We start from the raw sequence: 27,677 nt of genomic DNA on the forward strand, positions 1-27,677 counted from the left end.
AATCCAAGTAATTTTTTTTAAGATGTAATTAAGTAAAAGAAAAAATAACCATGGAAGAAAAAACCATAGTGAATGCAGAAATAAGAAAGTGTTGGATGCTTCAGAAATAATTGAGTTTCAAAAAATGACTTTCATATCTGAATGAAAGGTGGAAATGGATAAAAGGACAAATTAGGATAAGATGGGGATAATAAAGTGATTGCAGGAGCTAGATTCAAACAATAGATTCAATGGACATCAGCAAGAGAATCAGAAGTATCTCTGGTTATTCAATTTGGACCCACATGAGCACAATTCCTAATAAGAGGAAGGAAGGTAAAATAATTCCATTATCTTTCCACTGATTGCTTCTAAGAGAGAAGCAACTAATTATCAGACCAATCAGCATCTCTAGAATGGTGATTAAGAAGCTGGAGAAGCTAATTCAGATCTGCCTCCAAAGGCAGGATTGGTTGGTTATTTTGGATTTATGGCCAAAGCAACTAAGTAATCTTCTCTCTAAGTCACACACTTCCACACTCACACAGCAGCCATCCCCTATACCTACATATGAGACTCAGTTTCCCACTCAAAGACAACAGTAATGGATTGTTTTTGCTATCATAGGATTAGCAAAACTTACACAGAAAAGTCAATATGAATACAATGATAAATATAACTGTTGACTTGCTATGTATGTTATTCATTAATGCACACCTCAGAAACACCTCAAAAATAAAAATAAATAAATAGAATAGAGATTGATAGCTTGGAGATGTAGTTACTAAAAGAAGAATGATCTGGATTAACTGGATAGAAAAGGTTACAAACAAGTACTTGATAAAGCAAACAAACAAAAAAAAAAAAAAAAAAAACGGTTACTGACGAGATCAGAAATGCTAGGAGAAGGACTGACAAATATGATCATCACAAGAAAATTACAGGGAAGAAGAGGAACAGTCCAACCAAGACATCACTATATGAAGGACACTGATCGGGAAAAAGTACCGATAGATCTTTAGAAATGCAGCAGATAGGAATAAGTGGAAGACAATGGCTGCCAATCTCTGGATTGGAGATAGCACTTGAATGAATAAAGTATTAATACAGCAGCAGCTCAGTAACGTGTGATTTTTAAAAGTTTCAAGTTTGACCCCCCCCCCCCCCAATTTAAAGCTTACAGTACAATATGTAATGTGAATATGCTATTTTCATCAATTTTCACAGAATTGATGTTCATTGTCATGAAACAAACTATGCTTAGGATAGACACACCTGGAATAGGAAGATATTCAATCTAATCAGATTTTAGTGACTGTTGGTTATTTGTATAAAAAAATATATACAGTATATAATACTACTAAATACAAATGCATAACTTTTCAATTTTTTATAATTTTGGGAACTTAAATGTAAGGTATGTTATACCTTACATTTAAGTTCCCATTATAGCTCAGGATTGTCCAACTATATTTATTGTCCAGGCCAATCCATCTACTGCTCAGAAGATATCATGAACTACACTTTTGCTTCCCTGGCTTAGAGATAACCTTGAAACTAAAGCTATGAAACCATGTATTATGATTGTAAATTCGATTTGTTCACCAGTCTGTGGGATGAAAAATCCCAATTTCCAGCAGGAAAAACCCTTGTTCTTCTATAAAGGACAGAATGGCTTTGTTAAAAGTAGGTCTTGCTTGAGCAATCTGCTTACATTTTATAACAGAGTGACTGCAAAACTGTATAAGGGGGAATGGATATACCATGATACTTTTGGGATTTTGCCAAGGAATTCTATACAAAAAGTTGTTACATAAACTCAAAGCAATGGATATATATACAAAATAGATTTGTGACATGAGCAGAAGAGTAGCTGAATGACATCCAAATATATCAGAAATTAATTTTTGGAATGTATGCTGAATACAAGAGAAGGAGAATCACCAATGTGGTACCACATCATTATGTACTTGGGCCAATTGTTATTTATCTTGTATATTAATGATAGTGGAATTGGTCCAGATAGTAATATACAATCTAATACAGACTCTACACAGGCTGATCCAATCAAACTGGTTCATGTGCAAATGATAATAAATGTCAGTTAAGTGCAAGGTATTTAGAACTGAGAACATTAGTTGATACAGTGCAGAGTAACAGCACATTCCCATTTTCCTCTTGTGTGTAGACTCAATGGCCTGTAGTTAATCCTAAATGTATAGTGTATTGTTGCAGTCAAATGCATGTGTTCTGGCCAGTTTGCCTGTTTTGCAGAATGACAACACTGCTACTTCCACATGAGACCAGCTAACTCACCTTCACATGAAAAGTTCTGATAAAGGTTCCTCACATCCTAGACGGAATTCAAACCCAGGTATTTGCAACCAAAGAACACTGTCGAAATCAACTGAACTATGGAGGCTCTGCACAGTATCATTAGTATATAAAGTTCAAACTTAAATAGTCTGCAAGACAAAGGATTAATACAATTTCACTTAATACTTACTTATTCCTCTCCACTCCTCTCTCTTTATCTGTGTAAAGATCTTTCCAATCTTTCTGAGGTCATCTTCTATTCCTCTCTGTCAGCTCATCTTTGGTTTACCTCTCTTACTCTTTCCTTGCAGATTCCACTCTAATGCTTCTTTGATTTTGTCCTTTTCCCGTTTTCTTAGTACATGTCCTATCCATCTCCATTTTCTCTGATTGATGTCATACATTATTGGTTTTTGTTTAGTTTTTTGCCATAACTCTTTATGGGATATCTTTTCTGGCCATTTTATTTGTAGAATTCTTCTTAAACGTTTATTTACAAAGCTTTGCAGTTTTTTCTAATTGCTTTTGTTATTGTCCATGTTTCTTCTATAATAACCTGAATTTGATTTTTAAGCTTATTTGCTTTGATCTCCATATTTTCCCTAACATGTTAAAAATTATCTGTGCTCTCTGTATCTTCTTAGATCTTCCACTGTTCATTTATTATTGATCCTAGGTAATTAATGTTCTCCAATGTTTCTAAAATTTGATCATTCAGTACTGTCTTCTTTTTTTGTTTATTTTCATTATTTTTGTTTTCATTTTATTTATTCTTAATCCAACAGTCAGTACTTCTTCATTGAGTTTTATTGTTTTTGTCTTCCTATGTTGTGCATGTGCTAATAAACATATATCATCTGCAAAATCCAGATCATTAGTTGTTCTATTAAATTCCACTGTATTCCTTTTATGTTTTTCATGGCATTTCTACCATAACCTAATCTACAACAATAAGAAATATTGTTGGGGAGAGAATGCAGCCTTGTCTAACTCCTGTTTTAATTTCAAACTTTTCTGAGAGTTCTCCATTGTGTATGATTTGTATTTTATATTTTTCATAATTTTTTTTAACATCATCATCAAATTCCTGCCATGTACCCTCAAGGGGGTGTACAGGATATGATAGTACTACATGAAAAAAATTACATCATTACTAACTTCCTATCAACAATTTTCCTACAAATCAGTCTGTTACCTGTCAAGACTCCAATATTATCAGATCTTATATTCTGTAGTCTAAAGAACTTTGTACCGTATCAATCCACCTATATCTTGGTCTTCCTCTGGGTCATTTTCCTGCCAACCTGGCAGAGAACACTTGTTTTGCTAATCTTTCCTCTCCCATTCTATTTAAGTGACCATACCACCTGAGATTAGCTCTGCTAACGCATTCCTGGATGCTGACAATGTCAAGTTCTTTCCTAATATCCTCATTTTTAATATGATATTGCCACTGATGCCATCTGTTCATGCCTATAATCTTTCTCAGGACTCTCATATCTGCGGTCTCTAGTCTTTGGTCCAGTGTTTTACTTCTGACCCAGCTCTCAGATCCATAAGTTAAACCTGGTTTGAACACTGTCTTATATGCAGCTAATTTAGTGTTCGTACTAATTTCTCTCTTATTCCATATGAATTTATTCAATTGACTTCCCACCATACCAGCTTTGCTGATTCTGTTGTCTATTTCGATATTTAATTTACCATCTTCACTAAAAATCATGCCTAAGTAGCTGAAATGTGTTACTTGTTCCACAGGTTCTCCATTCACAACACAGTTGACATTTTCAATGATTCTGCCTATTTTCATTGTCTTTATATTGCTGACCTTCATACCATATCTATTACAACAGATATTCAATTTAGTCAGAGAATCTTGCAGGCTTGTAGCGGATTTATTTAGAAGTATAACATCATCCGCATAAAGCAAAGAGCTGACATTAACATCTCCAATTTTGATATCATGTTTAACACCACTTTCCTTCATAATGTGATCCATATAGATAATGAATAACAGAGGGGATAATGTACATCCTTGTCTTGTACCAGATTTAACATTAAACCATCTTCCTGTACGTCCTTCAATTTTAACTGCTGACTTACAACTGAAATAAAGTAATTATTGCTTGATATAATGCCCCATTGACACCATATAACTGTAGCATATTGAATAGCTTCTCTCTTGGCACCTTGTCATATGCCTTTTCCAAATCGACAAAACTTAAATACAGATCTTTGTTATATTCTCATGCTTTCTCGACTATTTGTCATAAAGTGAAGATCTGATCCTGACAGCTTCTATTTGGCCTGAATTCAGCTTGTTCTTCACCCAGTTTTTCTTCCACAATTCTTCTCAACTGTTTCTCAAGTATACTTGCATAGATCTTGCCAGGAATACTCAGTAGGGAAATACCTCTGTAATTCTCACATTCAGTTTTATTTCCATTTTTATATATGGGTACTATGAGAGCTCTACTCCAATCATCGGGAATTCGTCCCTCTGTCCAGGCTTTCTGAACTATGCAGTGCAGCCACTGTAAGACTTTTATACTACCATACTTCAGCATTTCTGGTCGAATATCATCTACTCCTGCTGCCTTTCCACATTTATTTGGAAAGGCAGCAGGATATGTATTCCTGACTGCATGCCTGGTCAGTGTTTTTTTTACCACTGTGCTGTCATCACTGCTTGTTTCATTTAGCAGTTTTTCAAAGTAATTATTCCATACTTCAAGGATATCTTTTTCTTCCGTTTTCATGTCATCTCTAACTTCTTTTACAGCACTCTTTCCTCCATTCCTAACCCTCTCCAGAATATTTTGCCATCTTCTTGATATTTATTTTCTATATTCTTGCCAAAGTCCTCCAATGACTTTTGTTTAGCGAGTTTTACAAAGTGTTTAGCTTTCTTATATTTGTCTCTGTATTCTCTAAGAGCACAAGCTGACTTATTTGCCAGGAACTTTTGATATGCTTTCTTCTTTTCTTTCACTGCCTCTTTAACTTCCTGTGTCCACCATGGAGTTCTGATTTTTCTGTCCTTGCACACAATCTCACCACATGCCTCTCTGGCAGAATCAATCAGTGTTTTCTTGGCTTGCCACTGAATCTCCAAGGTTTGGTTACTGCTCTCAAACTCTTTCATTTTTTCTTGAATAATATTTGTGTATTTTAGTCTACAGTTCACATCTGAGAGCTGTTCAACTTTTATTCGCTTTAAAACTTTCTTACATGTTATTCTTTTCAATATGAAATTAGATTTTATCCTGCTCAAGACTAAATAGTGATCACTTCCAATTTCAAATCCTCTGTACACTCTGGTGTCCTGCACCAGGGAGAAAACATCACTATCAACAATAACATAGTCAATGAGACTTTTCTTATTCCTTGCCTCTTCTCTCCATATGAATTTGTGCACATTTTTATGTTGGAACATGGTGTTAGTAATAACCAGTCCATGTCCTGAGCAGAAATCCAACAGATATTTGCATTATTATTAACTTTGCTCTTTTCTCCAAATTTTCCCAAAATATTTTTGTATGTCTCACAATCATTTCCTACTCTGCTATTTAGATCCCCAACAAGGACCAACGTTTCCTTTTTCATTGTGTCAGTTGCTTTTTCTAAAGCCTCAAAAAATTCCTCCACTTCTATCTTAGTAGAACCATCTGTGGGACCATAGGCACAAATAAGTCTCATTGTCCAGTTCCCCATTCTCATATTTGCCCACATTACTCTACTTAAGACTGACTGCCATTCAAGAAGATTAGCCTCGTATTTTGTGTTGAATACTATGGCTACTCCTTCTTTTCCTTGATTGTCATTGCCTTTTGTATTTATTGCTCAGAAAGATCTCACCAGTTTTTGTCTTTTTTGTTTCAGTCACCCCTATTATGTCGATCTGGTACTTATCTAATTCCTCAGCTAGCTCCATTTCTTTGTCATTCAGGCTTCTTATGTTGATAGTACCGATCTTTAACTCTGGTGATGTTGAGTTGGGGTTTGTTTTCAGATTTGTTCCAGTAGCTGAATTTTCGCTGTTCACCCTGGTTCCCTGGCAATAACAATGGGGGCCTTGTTTAACCAGGCGACACCCCAGTTGGCATGAAATTTTGTCATGTTGTACCATCATTTTTTATTTTGGTTTAACCAATAAGAATACAATTTGGTCGGCTAAATCCCAAATTTCCAGCCCATCCTCGTTTGTTCAGTATCCAAGTAGATACCCAACAGGGTGCACCACAAGAAGGTGAGGATTGGACATTAGGTCAGAAGCCCTGGTCAGTTCTCTGCATTCCTTTAAAGCTATGTGGAGGTCTTCTCTCAGTTATACAGCTTTGACCCTTAAGCACCCCATTTTTTTTTTACTATGTTGATAATTTTACATGGTATACCATAATATGACATTAATTTCCATATTGCTTCTCTGTCAAAGATGTCAAAATTTCGAAATCAACAAAGTTGATATAAAGATTTGTCTGCCATTCTATTGACTGTTATATTATTATTCTTAGTGTTGTTATTTGATCTATACATGATCTGTTGGCTCTAAATCCTGCTAGTATTTTTCTTAGCTTTTGGTATATTTCTTTTTTTTTTTTTTTATTCTTTCTAATATTATTCTTGTTAGTATTTTATTTATTGTGTTTAATAATGATATTCCTCTCCAATTATTGCAATCAATTAAATCTCTCTTTTTTTTTTTTTTTTGATCAGTAATGCAATATTCCATTCATCTGGTGATTCTTGCTGAACCATATTTGATTAAGAAATGGATAGAGTATATTCAATGTTAAACCTATATCTGCTTTTATTAGTTCATTTGGTATACCAGCTGCCTTTCCATTTTTACATTCTTTTAGTGTTTTTTGTATTTCACTTTTTTTATTTCTTTGGTGTCTATTTTTAATGTTTTCTTTTCTTTCTGGTATTTGCATTTCTTTTTCAGGTTTTTCTCTATTCATTATCTCCTTGAAGTATTCTACCAATCTTTCTATTTTCTTTTTATTATTATTTTTTCTTGTTTGTCTTGAATAATATCTCCTCTTCTTCTTTTCTTGCCTGTCATTGTTCTTGTAATATTATATAATGTATTGGTATCACCTTTATTAGATGCAATTTCTGCCTCAGTTAGTAGGTTTTCAATAAACTCTCTCTTACCTTTTCTTGCATTTTTTTTAATATGTGTATATATATCTTTATATTTCTCTTGTAATTTGATGTTATTCTTATGGTGTATTATTTTTTTCTTAATTTCTTTTCTTTCTTCAATTTTGAGTTTTGTGTGTGAAGATATCCATTCTTTGTCTCTTTCTTCTATGCTTCTGAATTCTTCGTGTTCATTCTATTTGATCTGAATAAGAACTTCATATTTTTTCTAACCTCTACCACATATTTTCTTTTAGTTTCCATATATTTTTAGTTCATTTAAGTTATACTTTCTATTTTTGCCTATTACTTTCTTTGTGTTCATTAATCTTATTTTAATCTCTCCTATTACTAAAAAATGGTCTGTATAAGCATCTGTTCTTGATCTCATGTTTAGGAGTATATAACCTCATCACTTGCTTAAAGCAAAGTATTAAGTTTGATATCTCCAATTCTAATATCAAATTTAATGCCACTTTCTTCCATAATGTGATCTGCATAGATGATGGATAAGGGTGGAGATGAAGTGCATCCTTGCCTTACCCCCTGATTTTACATCAAACAATCTTCCTGTATTCCTTCAATTCTAACTGCTCAATTACAACTTAAATATAGACTATGTATTGTTCTGTATAATGTTCCATTTATCCCATATAATGGTAGTGTTTTGAGAAGCTTTTCACTGGGCATCTTGTCATATGCCTTTTCCAGATCTACAGAACGTACAGATTCTTGTCATATTCCCATGATTTCTCAACTATTTGTTGCACAAAATCTGATCTTGACAGCCTCTATTTGGCCTGAACACAGTTTGTTCTTCCTAAATTTCTCTTCCACAGTTCTTCTCAGCCTCTTTTCAGGTATGTTTGCATAAATCTTACCTGGAACACTTAATACAGAAATTCCTCTTTAATTTTCACATTGAGCTTGATTCAATTTGTTTATTATTTTTTTATTTATTTTATTTTATTTTTATTTTTTTTTCAAAGAGAGAGATTTACTCCAATCAATTGGAATTTGACCTTCTGACTGTGCCCTCTGAATTATCAAGTGCAGTGTAGTGACAGCAAAACATTTATATCTGCATACTTGAGCATTTCTGGTTGAATATCATCCATCTGCTTTTCCACATTTCAAGTTTTTTGATGGCTTTTTCTACCTCAAGTATCGATATGTACCCCTGTTTATATTCTTCTTGAAAATTTTTCAATTGTTTTATCACTGCTCATTTAACAGTCTTTCAAAGTAATTACTCCAGACATCTAGGATATCCTTACTTTCAACTTTCATGTCACCTTTATCATCTTTGATTCCTTTTACAGTAGTCTTACCTTCATTTCTATATTTCTTCTTCTTTTTCAATAGTATCCAGTACATTTTGCACCTTCTTGATATTTATCTTTTATATTCTTATCCAAGTCTTCCTATTACTTTTATGTAGCTACATTTATACATTACTTTGCTCTCTTACATTTTTCTCTATATTCTTTTAGTGCATCTGCAGACTTATATAATAGGAACTTTCGATATGCTTTCTTCTTTTCCAGGAATGCTTCTTCAACTTCTTGTGTCCACCATGGCATCCTTATTTTTTTATCTTTGCAAACAACTTCATGGAAGTGAGAATTTTAAGCTTGATCATTTTTTTCTCAGAAATATTTTATATAAGAAGAAAAAAGATATGCACATAGAAAGAGATAAGGCAGGAAGAAGGAACACCTGTAGTATTCAAAACGGAGGATTTTATTATCCAAGTTTGAACTCTTGTAACCCTTGCTATAAATAAGAAATCTACAATTATCAAGACTTAAACAGGAAAAGAATGATTGTTTCTACTGAACAGTTAAAGAAGTTACTTCATTCAACTTTTATTTGCAAGTGTTGATTTTAAGAGAATTTATGAGACAGAAATGTTTTTTTTTTGTTTTTGTTTTTTTTTTTTTGCTAGCATATTTTGGGTCCAAATAAGATGAGATTTATTTAAATTTATTGTTTTTAGATTTTAAGATGAGTTTCTATTGTTGATGAAGTTAAATTCAAAATGTTGTATATTTCTAATTATTAAAATATTTTCCTTTTTTTGTATATGGAAGTGTGAAGACTCAATTTACTTAATTATTGTGGAAGTTAAGATTGATTTTAAGAATAGAATGGAATTATCATAGCAGTATACATATATCAAGGATTTTACTTGTGTCCTTAGATTTCAGTATAGAAATCTGATGCCACTTGCAGCAGCAGATAGAACAATTATTGCAACCAAGAGATATGCATCATGTATGTACATAAAACATTTTACAATGGCATAAGATATCAGAATTAAAAAATAACCAAAAAACATTTTCTCCAACTGCCATCCCTTTTTTTCATTTGAGAAATCTTGAAGTACTCAAATGAAACTTCACAATCTGTATAACCAATGCTAAACACTGATCTCCTCATCATTCGCTTGAGTAAATTTCAATGCTATCAAAACACATTCCTGTCTGGAAGAAAGATCCTACTTCACTCCTTCCTATTAATGGTCCTAACAGGCACTTAAGCACCCATGACCTTTCCAAGTAGTCTTGGACTTTGCAACTGCAACTCTAACTCCAGGATAAGATGGTTAGCCCTATGCCTCCCAGTGTGTCCTATGTCTGTAGATGCTTGGTCCACCCTAAGAAATCTTGAATGTATATGGGATCGGTTTGCCTAAGAATTTTCACCCTAAGATCTTGAATGTTCATGGGGTCGGTCTGCCTGTTCTGGAGGATGAAAAACACAAAGTTTCGGGTGAAAAAAACCCTACCTCCATATGAGACCGGAAACTCACCTTTCGTCGAAAGAGACCAGATAAAGGTTCCTCATGTCATGGACGGGAATCAAACCCAGGTCTTTCTGATCAAAGGGCTTCATCTATACCGACTGAGCTACAGAGGCTACTTCACTCCTTACTTTTGATAATGTTCTGATTTCCATTCAAGATCAGTTTTCCCTTGGGCTGACTTTCACATCTACATTATCCTGTAAACAAATCACATCCACAGTCTCCTTAGCCTTCAAAAAAACTTGATTCTTTAATGATTAAAAGTTATTTTCGACCACATGAACTATGGAGAAGATAGACTTCAATTGGGTTTATACAGGTCAAATTTATTTGAAACTAAGTAAGAAATACCGACAAGTTTCGCAAAATTAGCTGTTTGGCTTCAAGGTAAAAAATAATAGATACAGAACAACTTTTCCATAACTTGATTCTTTGTCATTCAAAAAATGCTATTTCTCTAGGGCTCAACTCCTAACACTATAAATCCCAAATTTGACTAACCTCTGAGTACTGTTCTCACATATAAAGTGGTATATCAAAACCACCCTAAGAATTCTTGAATGTATACAGAAGAGTAAGTCTGCGTAAGTCAGATAACCTTCTCGCTCGCTCTCTCTCTCTCTCTCACAGACTCCATCAAGTCCCTTACTTATAGGTGCTCTGTATTATTCCTTTTTTCAGTTACTTTCATGGACAGCGGCTCCACCAAACTGGCCATTACCAAACTTATCGAACCAACTTCTTCTTCCTTCATTCAGTCTACACATGGTCTTTAGAACAGCCATATAATCATATTCATTCACATTCACTCAGCTTTTCAAGAAACACATTAATATATTCCTTCTTTTACCTTAACCACTTGCTCACACACAGCACTGTTGTGTTATAGGTTTTGTGACCTCTCATGTGTGTGTGAGGTTAATATATACAACTAATAAAGAAAAAAACATGCAAATCATTCACAGAAGTATTGGGAGATAAATTGGAACCCTACAGAGACCAAACACAGTATTTTTCATATCGTCATAAATACGGTAATTTTCTCAAATACCAAACAATTGAAATCATCTGCCACCTAAAGATTTTAGCAAACATGCATGTCACAGTGAGATTTAAACCCATCCTTGTCAGCAAGCAAAAACACCCTCTACCTGTTCATAAAGAACTTTATGGCCTAATAATGAGAAGAAAGAAGATGAAACTTATTAATGTATATTAACAAGGTTCATCTTCTTTCTTCTCATTATTCTGTCTATCCACAGTACCTATTAGACTGAACAATTCCTCATGTATTCCTCATAAAATAGCATACCAGTTATGACTTCAAATAAGTGAAATTTATTTAATGTGGTAAAAATAAATATCATATATAATAACAGATGAGCATTACTTACTTTGGTTTGCAAAGAGTTAAGATGATAAACATCTACAAGTGGTACTATAGATGGGCGACCATGAGCACATTGGAAAGGTAAGTTGCAACTTGAAAGTGACTTTAATAGATCATTACACTCCAGTGTATTAAGTTGGTCTCCAAATTTTATTGCTCCTGCAAAAAAGAAGTTATCAGCATAATATATGCTATATATGTTATCAATGCACAAAAATGTTAAATGTTTACATTCAGCTATTAATCAGATGAGAAAATAGCTGAATCAGATGAGAACTGAAATAACATCACTGATTTTTTTTATAAATTAAAAAACTATAAAACAAAACAAAAAAAATATTAGCATTTACAAATCTGAACCTCTACTGTGCATCTTCTAAGAAATAAACTAACAGTACAACAGCAAAAAAAAGTTTTTTTCAGGCAATTTTTATCATCAATGAGTCTTTTCTGAAATAGGGAAATAGAAAAAGTATTCATTTTTCACATAGCTTCTGTCTTAAGTCACATTTTTAGAAATGGCATGTCATTTTGCTTAAAATTTATAAATCTAAAGTTTATGAAATCATAATCTGTAGTTTTGGTATACCATTCTGTAAATAGCCATCAACACTGCAGTGCTCCATAGGAAGAAAATAATCTTTTTCTCTCTCTCTTTAAAAGCTCAAAGCAATTGTTACAACTACTTCGGAAATGAATGCAGTCAATGCAGTTCTGCATCATAAATATCTTCAAGCATTTTTATGTATGCCAAACATTTTTTTTTTTTTTCAACAGTGCTGCAAATGAACTTTTAATGCATGCAGTTAAATATAAGCAACAAGAAAAAAAAAATTGATGAATTATATAAACTTTTAAACGATCAATGAACTACAAAGAAACTTTGTTTTGTAAATGTGCAATTTTTCAATATTGGTCATTTTTCAACATTATTTTCATCAATTTTCTGATATATACCCTCAAGGAATGTAAAGGATACCATGACAAAACTTACACAAAAAGTTCACATCTTCTTATTGATAATTTTCCTCCAAATTAATCTGTTATTTGTCAGAATTTGTACCATCAGATCTTATATTTTGGTTTTCAAAGGAACTCCTTACTGCATCAATCCAACTAGATCCTGGAAGTCCTTGGGATCTTGTTCCAGACATCCTGGCATCAAACTTCTTTTGTTAATAGTTCCATAACCCATTCTGTTTAAGTGACTCTACCACCTGAGATTATCTCTGCTTACACATTCCTGAATGATAACAATGCCAAGTTTCTTCTTAATATTCATTTTTAATGTGATTCTTCCACTGATACTATCTGTTCACATCATCAATTTTTTTCTCAGAACTCTCATATCTCTGGTCTGAATTTAATAACTGTTTCTGCACCAGCTCTCAGACCCATAAGTTAAAATTATGCCAAAAAATTATATTCTTGGTTTCATCCTTATCCAAGTGTAAGCAAACAAAGTTTGCAAATGAAGTCACTTCACAACTGGGCTACTTGTATATAGAGGCTAATGACTTCACATCAATTGCCTTAGTATCCCATAATGCAACACACATATCCTTACAGACATGTATAATGCTATTTTAAAAATAATCACAATTTTAAATTATGAATATTTTTACAAATTGTTTATGTTAGTATATTATTAGTTTTGGTTTCGTAACACGTATATCGGCACTTGCAATGTACCGTTTTGATATTATTGTCCAAATGAAATGCAAACCATTTGAACCTGATGCACTTACTAGATTCTGATAATTATGTTACTTTCAATCCTTTTTATTATAGTTTAAAATTCTTAAGTGTTGTGTTTTGAAAAGACATTCTCGTTACGCTAACGGAGAATGTTAGCCATTATATGTAACTTGTCGCTTGCCATTTACAAGGAGTGTACATGCTCGCTGAGTTGTTTGATGGGTAATTGACAACTGACAGGAGAGCGTTCAGTATCAAGGTAATGAAAAAAACAAGAGAGAGCTGATGAAAGTTTAAGAATGCAGACTGGAGAAATTTTGTTCTTAGAAGGTTTTTAAGTTCCAATGCAGACCGGAGAAATTTTGTTCTTAGAAGGTTTTTAAGTTCCAATGCAGACCGGAGAAATTTTGTTCTTAGAAGGTTTTTAACACGTTCGCTGCCAAGCTACTTTGGCATGGTCTGTTCCCCTACGCCGAGCAGTTTTACTTCTTTATGATCAGTACGATAATCTCGCTACCGGAGGTAAACGGCCTACGAGTATACTCGTAGTTGGCTTGTACAGAGCATATACGGTCTATGAGAATACACAGTGTTGATACTAGCCCCACAAGCCAAGGATTTTCTCTTCTTCAAGGTCACTGCAATAATCTCGTTCCCGGCGGTAAGCGTCCTACGAGTATACTCATAGCTGGCTTGTGAAGCAGGTTTAGCCACTACGAGTATACTCGTAGTTGGCAGCGAACGTGTTAAGTTCCAATGCAGACCGGAGAAATTTTGTTCTTAGAAGATTTTTAAGTTCCAATGCAGACCGGAGAAATTTTGTTCTTAGAAGGTTTTTAAGTTTTATGACATTAGGGAAAATATTAATAGATGATTCCAAAAAAGAATTATAGAACTGCGAGTCTTTAAACTGGAGGAGTTGAGACTGCCAACAAGTACTTAGTGAATAAAAGAAGATATTACAACTGATATTCTAATCGAATGCTCGAGGAAAGACTGGGAAAATTTCATCTTCTGTCTTAAGGACACCGGATTTCTATGGAAAAAGCAATTGGTGAAATTTAAAACTGTAAAAATGGTTTAACACAAAGAACTCTACTTAGATCTGTTGTTTGTGAAGTAAATTGTACGTCAAATAGCCAGAACTGCAAGAGGTAAGAAATATTTATATTTTAGTGAGATAAGAGGAATAATATTGTGTGCTATATAAGGGAGAAAAAAAAGGATCCTATGGAAAAGAAGAAGAAAATTTTATATTTTCGGAAAATTCCCTAACAAAGAAACTGACTCTTTTGAACATTTTGTTATTGTGAAAACAAGGTGTTTAGTCTGGTAGATGTGATTAAGTATATGTCAAACAATCCAATAATAAAATGAGTCAGAGGATGAATGATTTTAATATTTTTGGATAAGAAAATCTCTAAAGTTTAGATTTAATTTAGAAGGCCTTGGATCCAGTTAATTTTTTGTAGTTATGTAATTTAATTTAAAATGTATATATTGTTTTAGTTTTATTAATTGTGTATATTTTTTGTATTTGGTCTTGAGTCAATGATTTTTCAGATTCTAAAAGAAACAGTTAAAAGTCATTGCACCAATCAGAATTGAATCCTTGTGTAAATACTAATACTCGGAGTATAAAAGTGATCTTTATAAAGATTAATATCTAAACACTATGCTTTATGGGAAGAGCCACCACCCAGACTGGTTTTGACCTTTATTGAAGTCTCATCAGTGGGAGTCAGACCCAGAAGTGATACTAAGGTTGAAGTAATGCAGAGGTCATTAGCCTCTATATACAAGTAGCCCAGTCATGAAGTGAATTCACGTGCAAACTTTGTTTGGTACACAATAAATAACGGAAAAAACTCATGTAGAAAGATTATTTATTAGTATAATTTTCGCCTGTGTGTCACAAGCATCCTCAGTACATTAAGCTCAAAATTAAACACTAACTGACAATTCCAAAAAGCACCACCTAAGTAGCTGGTGTAAGATAACTAAAAAGGTCAATAACTTTCCTATAAAAAAAAAATAAATAAAATAATAATAATAATAATAATACAATAAAAAGTTAGGAAAGATTAGCTGATTTGTAAAGTACTATCTCCCATAAAGGGGACAGACGTAAATAAATAATCTTTCTACATGAGTTTTTTCTGTTATTTATTGTGTACCGATATGTCTACTCGCAGTTTACCTCTTTTAAAACTTTGTTTGCTTACACTTATAAAGAATTAAACCAAGAATATAATTTCTTGGCATCTTTAATTTATAGCATAACCAAGTGAAAAAAAAAAATTATCAACATTTATCTCTAATCCAGAGTATTTTAGTAATAAGGTGTGCCACCTTGTGGCTACTTGTATATGGAAATATGACTTCTGCATTACTTCAACCTTGGTATCACTTCTGGGTCTGGCTCCCACTGATGAGACCTCAATAAAGGTCAAAACCATCTGTGTAATGGCCCTTCCCATAATGCATAGCATTATACATGTGTTGCATTATGGGATACGAAGGAAACTGATGTGAAGTCATTAACCTCTATATACGAGTAGCCTAGTCACGAAGTCATGAAGCTTCTCAAAACATGTTTTCTTCTTAAAGCTTAGTATTACTTCCACTTTCAAATTCCCTATCTACTTTTGTATCCAACCAACATAAAATACAAAAATAAAACAACAACAGAAATAAAAGCTACAACTCATGCCTCCAATACACAACATAAATATACCAGTTTATGTATATGTATAGTTAATTCACTTCCACTATATTTGATGAGTTCAGCTACTATTGTTATCATTCGCTACATCATTTACTAGCGTCTGAAATTCTGTCAAGCAGAGTTAAAACAGAAATATACAAGACAATTACTAAATTTATTGTTTTATGGAGAGTAGAAACCTGGAGCATAAGAAACCAAGATGCAAAAGCCTTGCAGATCTTTGGAAATAAAATCCTCAGAAAAGTCTTTGGATCTTGATGACATGAAAGAAGAAGAAAACATAATCAAGAACTACATTTTAAAAAGGTTAGGAAAGCACATGAGCAACAAAATTAATTGCTTAGAAATTTAGTCTGAGAAGGAAAAAAATAAATATCACAATGAAAAAAACATTATGTGAGAAAATTTTTAAAAGAAAGTTGAGCAGCTTTTACACATAAACTGTAGACTCAACTATACACAAACATTATTCAAAAAAAAAAATGAATCAATTCAAAAACAAGAACCAAACCTTGAATTCTCAGCGGCAAACTCTGAAGAAAACATTGACTGAAGCTAGAGAAGCATGTGGTGAAGTTGTCAGCAAGGATGGAAAAATAAGAACATAATGGTGGACACAAGAACTTAAAGAAGCAGTCCTGGAAAAGAAGAAAGCATATCGAAAGCTCCTAACAAATAAGTCAGAAGATGCAATAAAAGAATGCAGACTAAAATATAAGAGAGCTAGGCTATGTGTAAAAGTAGCTAAACAAAAATCATTGGGAAGACTTTGGTAAGAATATAGAAGATAATATCAGGAAGTTAGCAAAATGTTCTGGAAGCTATTAAGCTCACAAAAAAAAAGGGATCAAATATAGAAGCAATTAAGCTTACAAAAAAAAAAAGGAATCAAATATGATCAATGTGACATGAAAACTGAAGATAGGATATTCTAGATGTTTGGAGTAATTACTTTGAAAGAATGTTAAACAAAACAAACACTGACAGAACAGTAGTAGAAAATATCGAAGAATGCAAACAGGAGTACATATCAATACTTAAGGTAGAAAAAGCCATCAAAAACTTGAAATGTAGAAAGGCAGCTGGATGATATTCAGCCAGAATTAATAAGAAATAAATGTTCTGCAGTCACTACACTACACTGCACTGCATAATTCAGAGGGCATGGTTGGAAGGTCAAATTCCAGATAATTGGAGTAAATCTCTCATAGTTCCCATTTATAAGAAATAAATGTTCTGCAGTCACTACACTGCACTGCATAATTCAGAGGGCATGGTTGGAAGGTCAAATTCCAGATAATTGGAGTAAATCTCTCATAGTTCCCATTTATTAAAAACCAGAATAAAGCTGAATGTGAGAATTACAGAGGAATTTCTGTACTAAGTATTTCAGGTAAGATTTATGGAAACATGCTGAAAAGAGACTGAGAAAAACTTTGGAAGAGAGATTTTGAGAAGAACAAGCTGCATTCAGGCCGGAATATGACAAGGATCTGTACTTAAGTTCTGTATATCTGGGAAAGGCATATGACAAGGTGCCCAGAGAAAAGCTTCTCAAAACATTACAATTATATGGGTAAATGGAACATTATACAGTTCAATACATAGTCTATATTTAAGTTGTAATTTAGCAGTTAGAATTGAAGGAAATACAGGAAGATGGTTTGATGTAAAATCAGGAGTTAGACAAGGATGCACTTTATCTACAACCTTATCCATCATCTACACAAATTACATTATGAAAGAAAGTGGCATTAAATCTTATGTTAGAATTGGGGATATCAAACTTAGTACTTTGCTTTATGCAGATGATGTTATACTCCTATATACATCCAGTATTTTGTATGAAAATTAGTAATAAAAAGACCTAACTATGAAAACAGGCAGGAAGATAGAAAACTTCAGCTGCATTCTATAGGAGAACTTAAAGAACAAGTAAAATATTTTGGCTATTTAGGCACAGTTTTTAGGAAAGATTGTAAATTCAATAAGGACACAGACAACGGAATAAGCAAAGCTGGTATGGTAGGGAGCTAGTTGAATAAATTTATATGGAATACAAGACAATGTTAAAACCGGTTTTAAGTTATGAATCTGAGAGTTAGTTTAGAAATAAAGCGCTTGATCAAAGATAAGTGAACACAGATATGAGAGCTCTGAGAAAAATTAAAAGAGTGAACAAATGGCATCAATGGGAGAATTATACTAGGAAGGAACTTGCCATTGTTAGCATTCAACAATGCGTCAGCAAGGCTAACCTAAGCTGGTATGGCCACTTTAATAGAATGGAGAGGAAATGTTAGCAAAACAGCTGTTTGATGCTAAGATGACAGGAAAAAAGACCCTATGGAAAACCATGATCTAGATGGATTAATTCAGTCAGAAGTGTCCTAGAAGAATAAAATGTTAGATATGACAGTATTGGAGTGATGATAAGTAACAGCCTAAACTAGAGAAAACTGTTGATAAGAGATTATTATTATTATTATTATTATTATTATTATTATTATTATTATTATTACATGACATCTCCAAAGAGTCGAAAGACTCATCGAGGGAGGGCACCTACTCTACTACAACTCTCTTCTCCACCATTCAATCCACCAACTACAACTACTTTCATCATCTACACCAATGCTATCTACCACCAACCACCACCACCACTAGTATTTTCACAGACAATCACAAACATCCATGCCCACAGCGGGATTCGAACCCACAGCCTTTTGACTGGAGAGCAGAGACGCTAACCACTCAGCCAACCAGGCCGGCAAAAATAGAAAGGTAATTGAATGACTTCAAATAATATAACAATAGATATTATTATTATCATTATTACGTGATCCCTCCACGGAATCCAAAGACTCATCGAGGGAGGGCACCCACTCTACAACTCTCTGTCTCCACCACTCAATCCATCAACTACAACGAACCACAACTACCATCATCTACTCCAACACCATCTACCACCCACTACCATAGTATTTTCACAGACAATCACAAATATCCATGCCCACGGTGGGATTCAAACCCGCAGCCTTTTGGCTGGAGAGCAGATATGCTAACCACTCTGCCAACCAGGCTGGCATCTGGTTGGCACCGGCCTTTAATAATAATGTAAACTTGATCATATAATACTGTCACAGAAGCCTGTGTGCTCCTTGAGGATACATATCAGGAAACTGATAATGATGACTACTACAAAAAAATTTTCCCAAGTAATTAAAGCTACAACAGTAGACAAAGCACTTTTATTGACAGCCTTTTGGAACAATTATAATCTGAGCTATGCCACTGCAAATATTCGTTAATCGTAGCATGAATTGACATTATGCACTCAGGGAGAGAAAGTTTGGATGCATCTTTTTTTCACATTTGTACAAATTGATAATGTTATTAAAGAAATAACTATCACTGGAATAATACATGGTTTAGATTAACTGGATACTGCAAATATTTGCAAATTACCTGAATTGCATTAAGAACTTAGTAATGATGACCTCCTTAACTTAGATAAATAAATAGCATACTCATGCAAATACATATGCCAAAGACTGTGAAGCAGCCAAAAATGTACAGGGGCAGGACATAACTACAGAAGGATTTTGATATGATGTTTTGCATTTTAGAAATGAGCTTAGCATTGAATGAAGTACATAAGCTCAATGAAACTTGGAGGAAGCTTTTACCTGCTAACAAATGTATAAAAAATAAAAAAAGAAAGAAAGATTGTTTCAAACTACCCTGCAGAAATATTTCTTCAACAAACAATTTTCTATCGTAATTAAAAATGTGGTTTAAAAATTTAGCAAATATTTTGAAAGTTCATGAACCAATTATAATTTTTTGTATGGATATTATAATCAATTACTGTGACTTTGTGTAATGCAATGTTTTCTCTGTACACATTTAACTGCATTAATTGAGGTTTTAGTGTATAACAGACACACAAAATAATCTTTTAAAATAATAAACATAATGCTATAATATAATATTATGTTTATTATGTGCATTTCTATCCACATCTTGTTCTTAATGTGTTAGGCTCAACGGCTTGCCATGATTGAGTAACATGGTTTCATATCTATATTTATTTATATGAATCCCACCCCACAAAAGGTTGTAGACCTACATTAGCATCAATGGTGGACTAATGGTTAGATAATCCAGAAGCCCTGCATAGAGACCAAATGTGGAAACTTTTTCAGCCACTTCAGGCCTTCAGTATGTAGAGTGGAAGTCTCACATCAAGCAATAAAATTCATCTAATCACCTAAATCACAAACATTCATCTAATCACCTAAATCACAAACATTCATCTAATCACCTAAATCACAAACATTCATCTAATCACCTAAATCACAAACATCCAGTGCTGTGATGGGATTCAAAGACATAGCATACTGGTTGGAGAAGAGCTATCCACTCAAACCAAGACACCAAAAATGAGAGGCATACACAGTCTACTATCTATTTGTCAACTGCATGGATGCATGCTTTCTCTGGAATGCATACTGAACTGCACCACATTACATTGTTTTACATGATAGTACAAAATCATACATCTAAACTTGTTCAGTAACTCTGAACTTATTGGGATGGAAAACCACTAAAGCTGACATACTGTTCTAATATAAGTCCTGTGATTGTGACATTTTCAGTATAAACAAGATGCATTACATGTTGCTAACTGGTCTCTTAATAATCAGAAACTGTAAGGAAATTTCCTGATACCACAGACAAGGAAAAAAGTTATCGAAATAGATAGTAATGATTGTGAAGGGACGAGTTTTAACTACTTGAAAATAATAATAAAACTGTCATCACTACTTTTTTTTTTCTCAACCTGCAGCCTAAGATAATCTATACCAGTGGTCGCCAAAGGGGTCGATATGACATTGTTAGGGGTCGATTCGGGCTCACGGGTCGACTGGGGATCGACAGAAAAATATAAGCATCATTGTATGGGTAATATTTAATTCGGTTAACTTGGATTACCTCCATGACAAAAGACATGGAGGTAATGACAACGCAATTAAGAGTGAATCGTGGAATCGGTACCTCCATCTTACAGGTCCATGAATAGGACCTGTAAGATGGAACAAGGTCATGAAAATAGTTACTGAGGCCAATCAAGTAGGCCAAAATGACGTATTTACCAATAAACGGATGTTGGTGGTTCCTGCCGGCCGGCACAGTGGGAGCGAGATTGCAACACGTGCGTGGTTCTTATTTACTGATACTTACAAGTATTCGATCCCAGTCTCATTTTTGCGCATCGACATACAAGTGAGCGTTAATGTTCTAAAATAAATCAACATACATATTTTAATTCAATCGTTATTCATTCACGAACTAAACTTCTCTATGTTGAAGAGTTGAGCAGCGCTGGTAGTAATACCAGTGATATTAATACCAGTAGTTTATTAATATCACTAGTAATACCAGTGATATTACTAGTGATAGTAATAGTAGTAGTAATAGTAATATAATAATATATACTATATTATACATACAATAAACACTGTAACTATAAAATAAACAATCTAAAAACTCACATAAGCGTCTTTTTTTGCTTGTCCTATTATAATTACGTAATAGTAAAATATAGGGGGTTGATAAAAAGTCAAGAAACGCTTGAAGGGATCGATGGACAAATAACTTTGGCGACCCCTGATGTATACTAATTATTTTAAAAATTAATAAAAACGGAGTATGATTAGAAATATTGTCATTTAATAACACTTTCTATAATTGTCTTTATAATATTTTTTTTACCATGGCAGGCCTGAGAGTTTATAATATTAGTTAGTGTCTTTGGAAGAGCATATGTTGCACCAGCTGTCTGTTGTACTGTAAGTATCCATTCCCTCAAAAGGTTCTAAAAAGAAAGCAAAAAATCCATAGTGTAGTGGAGTTCACACATTATTTAAAAGATAACCTCACATTATAAATTATATAGCAAGTAAAAAAAAAAAAACGTAAGAAGTGCACAATGAGTCATATCGGATATTCTATTGATAAATTCCATCCTTCTCAATAGGAGTCTTGGATTTTGACTTATAATATTCACATAACATTATATACGAAGGTTGTTTGAAAGGGTTGGTAAAAAAAAATAAGTTAAACGCATTTTTTTTAAAAAAATCACCTTTATTTCTCAACATAGTCTCAATCGAGGTCTACACATCTGGGACAGCAAGTTTCCAATTTTTTTATCCCATCTAAAAAGTGGAATTTGTCAAATTGTGCAAAATAGTCATTGACAGCCTTGATGACATCCTCATTCGAAGAAAATTTTTTCCCACTGAGCCAAATAAATTTGGGAACAAGAAGTAGTAGTAGTAGTAGTACAGGGTGCCAAGTCCGGAAAATACGGTGGATGTGGAACCAATTCATGCAATTTTGCAATTGCGACACCCAATGTGTGGGACAGTCCATTGTCTTGATGAAAGAGCACTTTTTTGTGAGCCAATCATAGCCATTTTTTTTTCTTCAGTTCTTTTTTTTAAACAGTCCAACAATGATGGACCGTTTAAAAAAAGGAGTCTTACACTTTTAGAGACAATAACAGGAGTCTTACACTTTTCCAAATAGTCTATCATGATAATTCCTTGGGAATTATCATGATAGACTATTTGGAAAATAGTCTATCATGATATAGACCCAAATGATATCGTCATGATATAGACCCAAAAAACAGTGTCATCACCTTCCCAGCTGACAAAATGGTCTTCGCTTTTTCGGTACTCTTTTACCAGGTGATGTCCACTGTTTTGACTGCTGCTTGGACTCAGGTGTGTAGTGGTGGATCCAAGTTTTGTCTACAGTCACAAATCGATGCAAAAAATCCTGCAAATTGCGATTAAACATCGCCAAACATTATGTTGAAATGTCTTTTTGCATGCGTTTTTGATCGACAGTCAACAATCGCAACACCCATCACGCACACAGCTTTTTTATGTGCAATTTTTCATGCAGGATATTATATACCCATTCAGTTGAGATGCCTACACTCTCAGCAATCTCACGCACCTCCATAAAGATAATAACATGGATTTTGTCAATCATTTTCTTCGAAGTGACCTCAGTCGGGCGTCCAGAGTGCGCTTCATCTTCGATGAACTTATGACCATGTTTAAACTCATTTATCCAAAAATAAATAGTCTTTAATGCTAGTGCAGAGTCCCCGTGAACAGCATCTAAATTGGCTTCGATCTGTGAGGCCGTCCACCTCTTCAAATAAAAATGCTTTATCACTGCATGAAACTTGTTTTTCTCCCTTTTTATGAAAAATGCAAACACAATCATTTTAAATGTTTGCCAAACAAGAACTACATGTTGCATGTGACTAAAATTTTGCCAGAGGTCATGAAAAAGATGATACATGCCGACACTGATATGAATGAACGAATTGTGTTGCAGTCTATTGGAAATTTACCAAACTTTTTTGGTAAATTTCACTTTTAACTTCTTTTTTTTAATGATGATTTCTCATATTTGCAGCTAAAACAAAAAAGAAAAAGAAAAAAAAAAACTAAGCAGGAAGACAAGCTACACAACTTAACAATCAATTACATCATGTACCAATAATTCATAACAATCATGTACTGTACTACTAATCTTTCAAAATGTGAATAAAAGTTACATCCACAACATTTTTAAGTCCTAGAAGCATTTGAGATTCAAACTAATACTGCCAACTCCAGTTTGCAAGCATCAATAAGTCCACCTGAAAATATAACTAGATATACCCTAATCTGATTAAAAAATTCCAAACCTGATGTATATGAATTTGCCAAATCCAACAACTATATTATCACCCAAGCAGTGAAGCATTAAATTTCAGTTCTTGTTAGGCAGCAGTCTCCATCATCTACCACCAATGACTGAAACCAGATTCAAAAAGTGCTTTCACAGGTAACATATTAACACAGGTAGCCGATGAACCTGTATATAATTCAGTAAAGGGACAGGTGATTTTAAAACTAAAAGACCATGTTTCAGTCAAAACATACCTGCAGTACCAAGCAAACTGAACAATGAAACAATGAAATGAATATCCAAAGGTGGGGAAGGTACGGATGCATTTATTAGGCTACTAAAGGGCTGGTAATACATAATATACAGCCTCTCCCAGACAAGCCAATCCTACCTTTTTTTGTGATGAGGTTTGTTTCCACAAAGAAAGCGCTATGCTATAGCAAGTACTGACACTACAAAAGATATATCTTTCCTTGCTAGAGGAGATGTCAACTAGGCTTCCAGGTAATGATGACTTTCAATGCTCATTAAGGTACTACCAACTTACTGGAGATCTGAAGTAGATGTGGTCATGACTGGTTGCCAGAGCAAAGTCACTGGTTTTTATCCTCCACTTTTTACATGTTAGACACTCTGCAGGTACCAAATCCTTCTCTAATTCAAGTGTAAAGCATTAAAATGGCTCTGCTGGCTAACCACTGGATAGCACATGGATACCAAACCTGATAACAAATTGGGAGACTTCCCAACCAGCCAGCAAACAATTCTGCTGATATTTGTATGCAAGACAGTGCCTAAGAGGAGTCTAAAAAGTCTGAGTACTGTGGTATGAAGGAGAAGAACTGTCAAGACCATGTATATGGAAAGGGAACAGCTCTCTCTCTCTCTCTATGGGACAATTCGTGAGTCTTTCCCTTTGCACTGCATGCCCTGCACTTTATTTACTCTTTCTCTCCATTAATAATGGAGAACAAAATAATGAATAATGTCGCTGCAGATCACAAAAATTTTCTCACAAAAAACAACAAAAATAAATAAAAAGTAACGACATCCAAAAAAGTAACAAAACCACAAAAAAGAGCAATAAAAAATTTTCCACATCCACTTCACCAACATTTGTTGCCTTAATGCTAATATAAACAATACACACTTCAAACTACACTTTACACAATTCCTTCCATCACAGGACATATGCACTTGTCAACTCTAATCCTGAGTCAGAAAATGCCAAACCTAGAATCTCTCGCTGTTAGATATGCTCTAGCTCAAAATTTAATTTCCTTGCCAGTTTGATGCCTTTATTGCTCTCTAAATTCTGAAAACAACTCTGATCTCTTTGTTTCTGGAGTGATTTTCTGCAGACTAAATACCCAAACAGTGAGGTTAAGGGTTTTCAATGTCAACAACTCAACTCAAATCTTTCCTTCTCTAATGTTGCTGGTCCTTGTTTGCTGTTAGCAAGGACCTAACACAAATAGTCCCTCTCACACCAGAATACCAGATACTTGAACATCTTGCCATCCTGCCAATATACTTTGTTTTCTTGACCACCTCTACTTCCAAATATACTGTAAATATAATTTCTCCCTCTTGGCAACTCAGAACATAACATAATTCAATTTCCATTACTATGGAACATCCTTCACCCAGTCATCTCTCTCTCTCTCTCATGTCCTTTGGCATTATGATAGTGCCAAATGCGATGACCTCCAGTCAGTGACGTCTCCTTCCCATGGTCTAATCAGTTTCCATTCTCCTGACTCAATGTAGACTCTCTCTCAACTGAACGTAAAACTAAAATTATATGAAAGAAGCCTTCATCTCTCATTCTACCCAAAATTCAAAATCGCCAGCCAAACTTTGGTTCTCCAATAATGTGTCAAAGTAGTCTAAAAAAAATCAGCACGTCACAATTGGCTTGAGACCAAAACTTCAGCTTCACACTCAGCCTACTAGAACTTGCAACATTTGCAAAAAAAATTACCATGCTCAAATGCAAAAAAATCAACTCTTAAGAATATAAGTCCTTGATATGGAGAAAACTAATTGATAACGTTTTGAATATTTTTTTGGATTATAGTCATTGATAAATCAGATTCACTTGATACCAAGATTTCTTTTTCTGAGAGTTGCTTGTGAAATGCAAACAAATTTTGTGATCTCTTAATACTAGGGATGTAACAAATCTGTATTTTTGGGATGGACACAAGCAGAAGATTGGTGTATATAGCATCCAGATAAACTTTCTTTGTAGTAAAATTTCTGCTTACTACCAACTAAATCTGTTAGCTATTACCCTCTCCTAAAAACAAAGTTTCTCCTTGGTTACTATTTGGTTTTAATCAAGTTCCATGTTCTTGCAATTTACCCTACTTCATACAAACAGAATGGTTATTAAAAAAAAACATATCTTTGAAAATGTTACATTCAATCAACTAAACTTTGTGAGTTTGGATTAGTCCGACATGAAGTTGACATTATCCATGGGATTCTCTAAAATAATACCAAATTGCTGTACAAAAGTAGAGTAACCCCTCAGTTATCCAACTCCAGCAGGAGAGCAATTGCTAATCAGATAATCGAAGGGTTTGATAAATGAAGTTACAATCATAAAATGATGTACCTGAACTCCTTTGACACACTAAGTCCATGCAAGGGTCAGTTGATTGAAATATAACCACTGTTAAAGTATGCAGCTGTTAAATTCTGATCATGCTTCTTTTACACAGTGAAGATGTTTTGCAATAACAAAACAAATTTTGTTAAAAAATGTTTAACGATTAATTTATCCTTTAATCAATGAACTTTATTATTTTTTGTTAACATCCTTTAACTATGGATGATAACAAAAAATAGCAAAGTGCACTTTGCATATAGGGCAAAAATCAGTCTCCTCTAGTTAAGCCCGTCTTTTGCAACTAATTCTGCTACTCTTCAGCTCTCCCAATCAGTCATCCTTCTTTCTCTTTCTGTCATTTTCTGTCAGTTAGCTAAAAGGGGAAAGAGGGGAAAGGGGAAAGACCTTTTCCTCTTGTGAGGAAAAGGTCTTTCCCCTTTTCACTCACAAGATCCATGTCTAAGCTACCATGGAAGCACTCCTCTATCCATTCTCAGTACCTGTATAATTTATTTTCCATCTGCATCTTTTTACAACGTGATCAAAATTGAAACATTCCTGTTTAAGACCTTGTGGAGCATCATCCAGCACACTTAAGGCTGAAACTTTGAAGAAAACATTGCATTATGCAGAAGCAATATCTGAGGAAAAAAAATAATAAAAAAATAGTTCCAAAATAAACCACCAACTAGGGGCATTGTAAACACCAAATGCATGGAACTTGCATATCACACAACTCGGCAGGTGCCAGGAGGGTTTAAAAAGATGGACACATGATTTTTCCCTTCATTCTGATTATTAATACCATCCACAGTGATGGCACTAACCTTTCCCCAATGTGCTTTGCACGTGAAACTGTACTACGTAAAAAATTGCAATGCTGTTGCTGCACTCTGTGAATTTTGCCACCTGAACAAATGTCGACAAGGTCCACAATCTCCAACAAATGATTAGACCATTCTGAAGAAACAGGATCATTGAGAGTTAGACATGGCAGAGATCATAAACCAATCAGTTCACAAGTAAATGAAACTGTTACTGCCATTGTGGAGAAGGTCATGAATAACAGCACCGCTGGTTCCTGCGGTGCATGTGCTGTATCAGGACACATGGATGTGCCTTACACAACCGTTTGGAAAATTCAATGGAAGATTCTGCATTTCTACCCATTCAAGATAACCTTGACACAGGAGTTGCACCTGCAGGACTTTGAAAGATGACTGTTATT

General features: G+C 34.1%; 1 protein-coding gene across 1 annotated transcript in view; it reads right to left on the bottom strand.

Annotated features, from left to right (window-relative positions):
* Positions 1-27,677, bottom strand: part of LOC150101468 (DNA mismatch repair protein Mlh3-like) — a 181,074-nt gene that overhangs the window by 21,347 nt on the left and 132,050 nt on the right. Inside the window, exons 10-11 of the mRNA XM_090400326.1 lie at positions 21,847-21,949; positions 11,647-11,801 (exon numbers count right to left, since the gene is read on the bottom strand). Of these exons, the coding sequence (XP_090256452.1) occupies positions 11,647-11,801; positions 21,847-21,949 (258 nt within the window). The remainder of the gene's footprint in view (positions 1-11,646; positions 11,802-21,846; positions 21,950-27,677) is intronic.

The sequence above is a fragment of the Typopeltis vanoorti genome, chromosome 11, assembly GCF_054136105.1.
Source record: "Typopeltis vanoorti isolate ZY-2024b chromosome 11, IOZ_Tvanoo_1.0, whole genome shotgun sequence".
Taxonomy (NCBI): domain Eukaryota; kingdom Metazoa; phylum Arthropoda; class Arachnida; order Uropygi; family Thelyphonidae; genus Typopeltis; species Typopeltis vanoorti.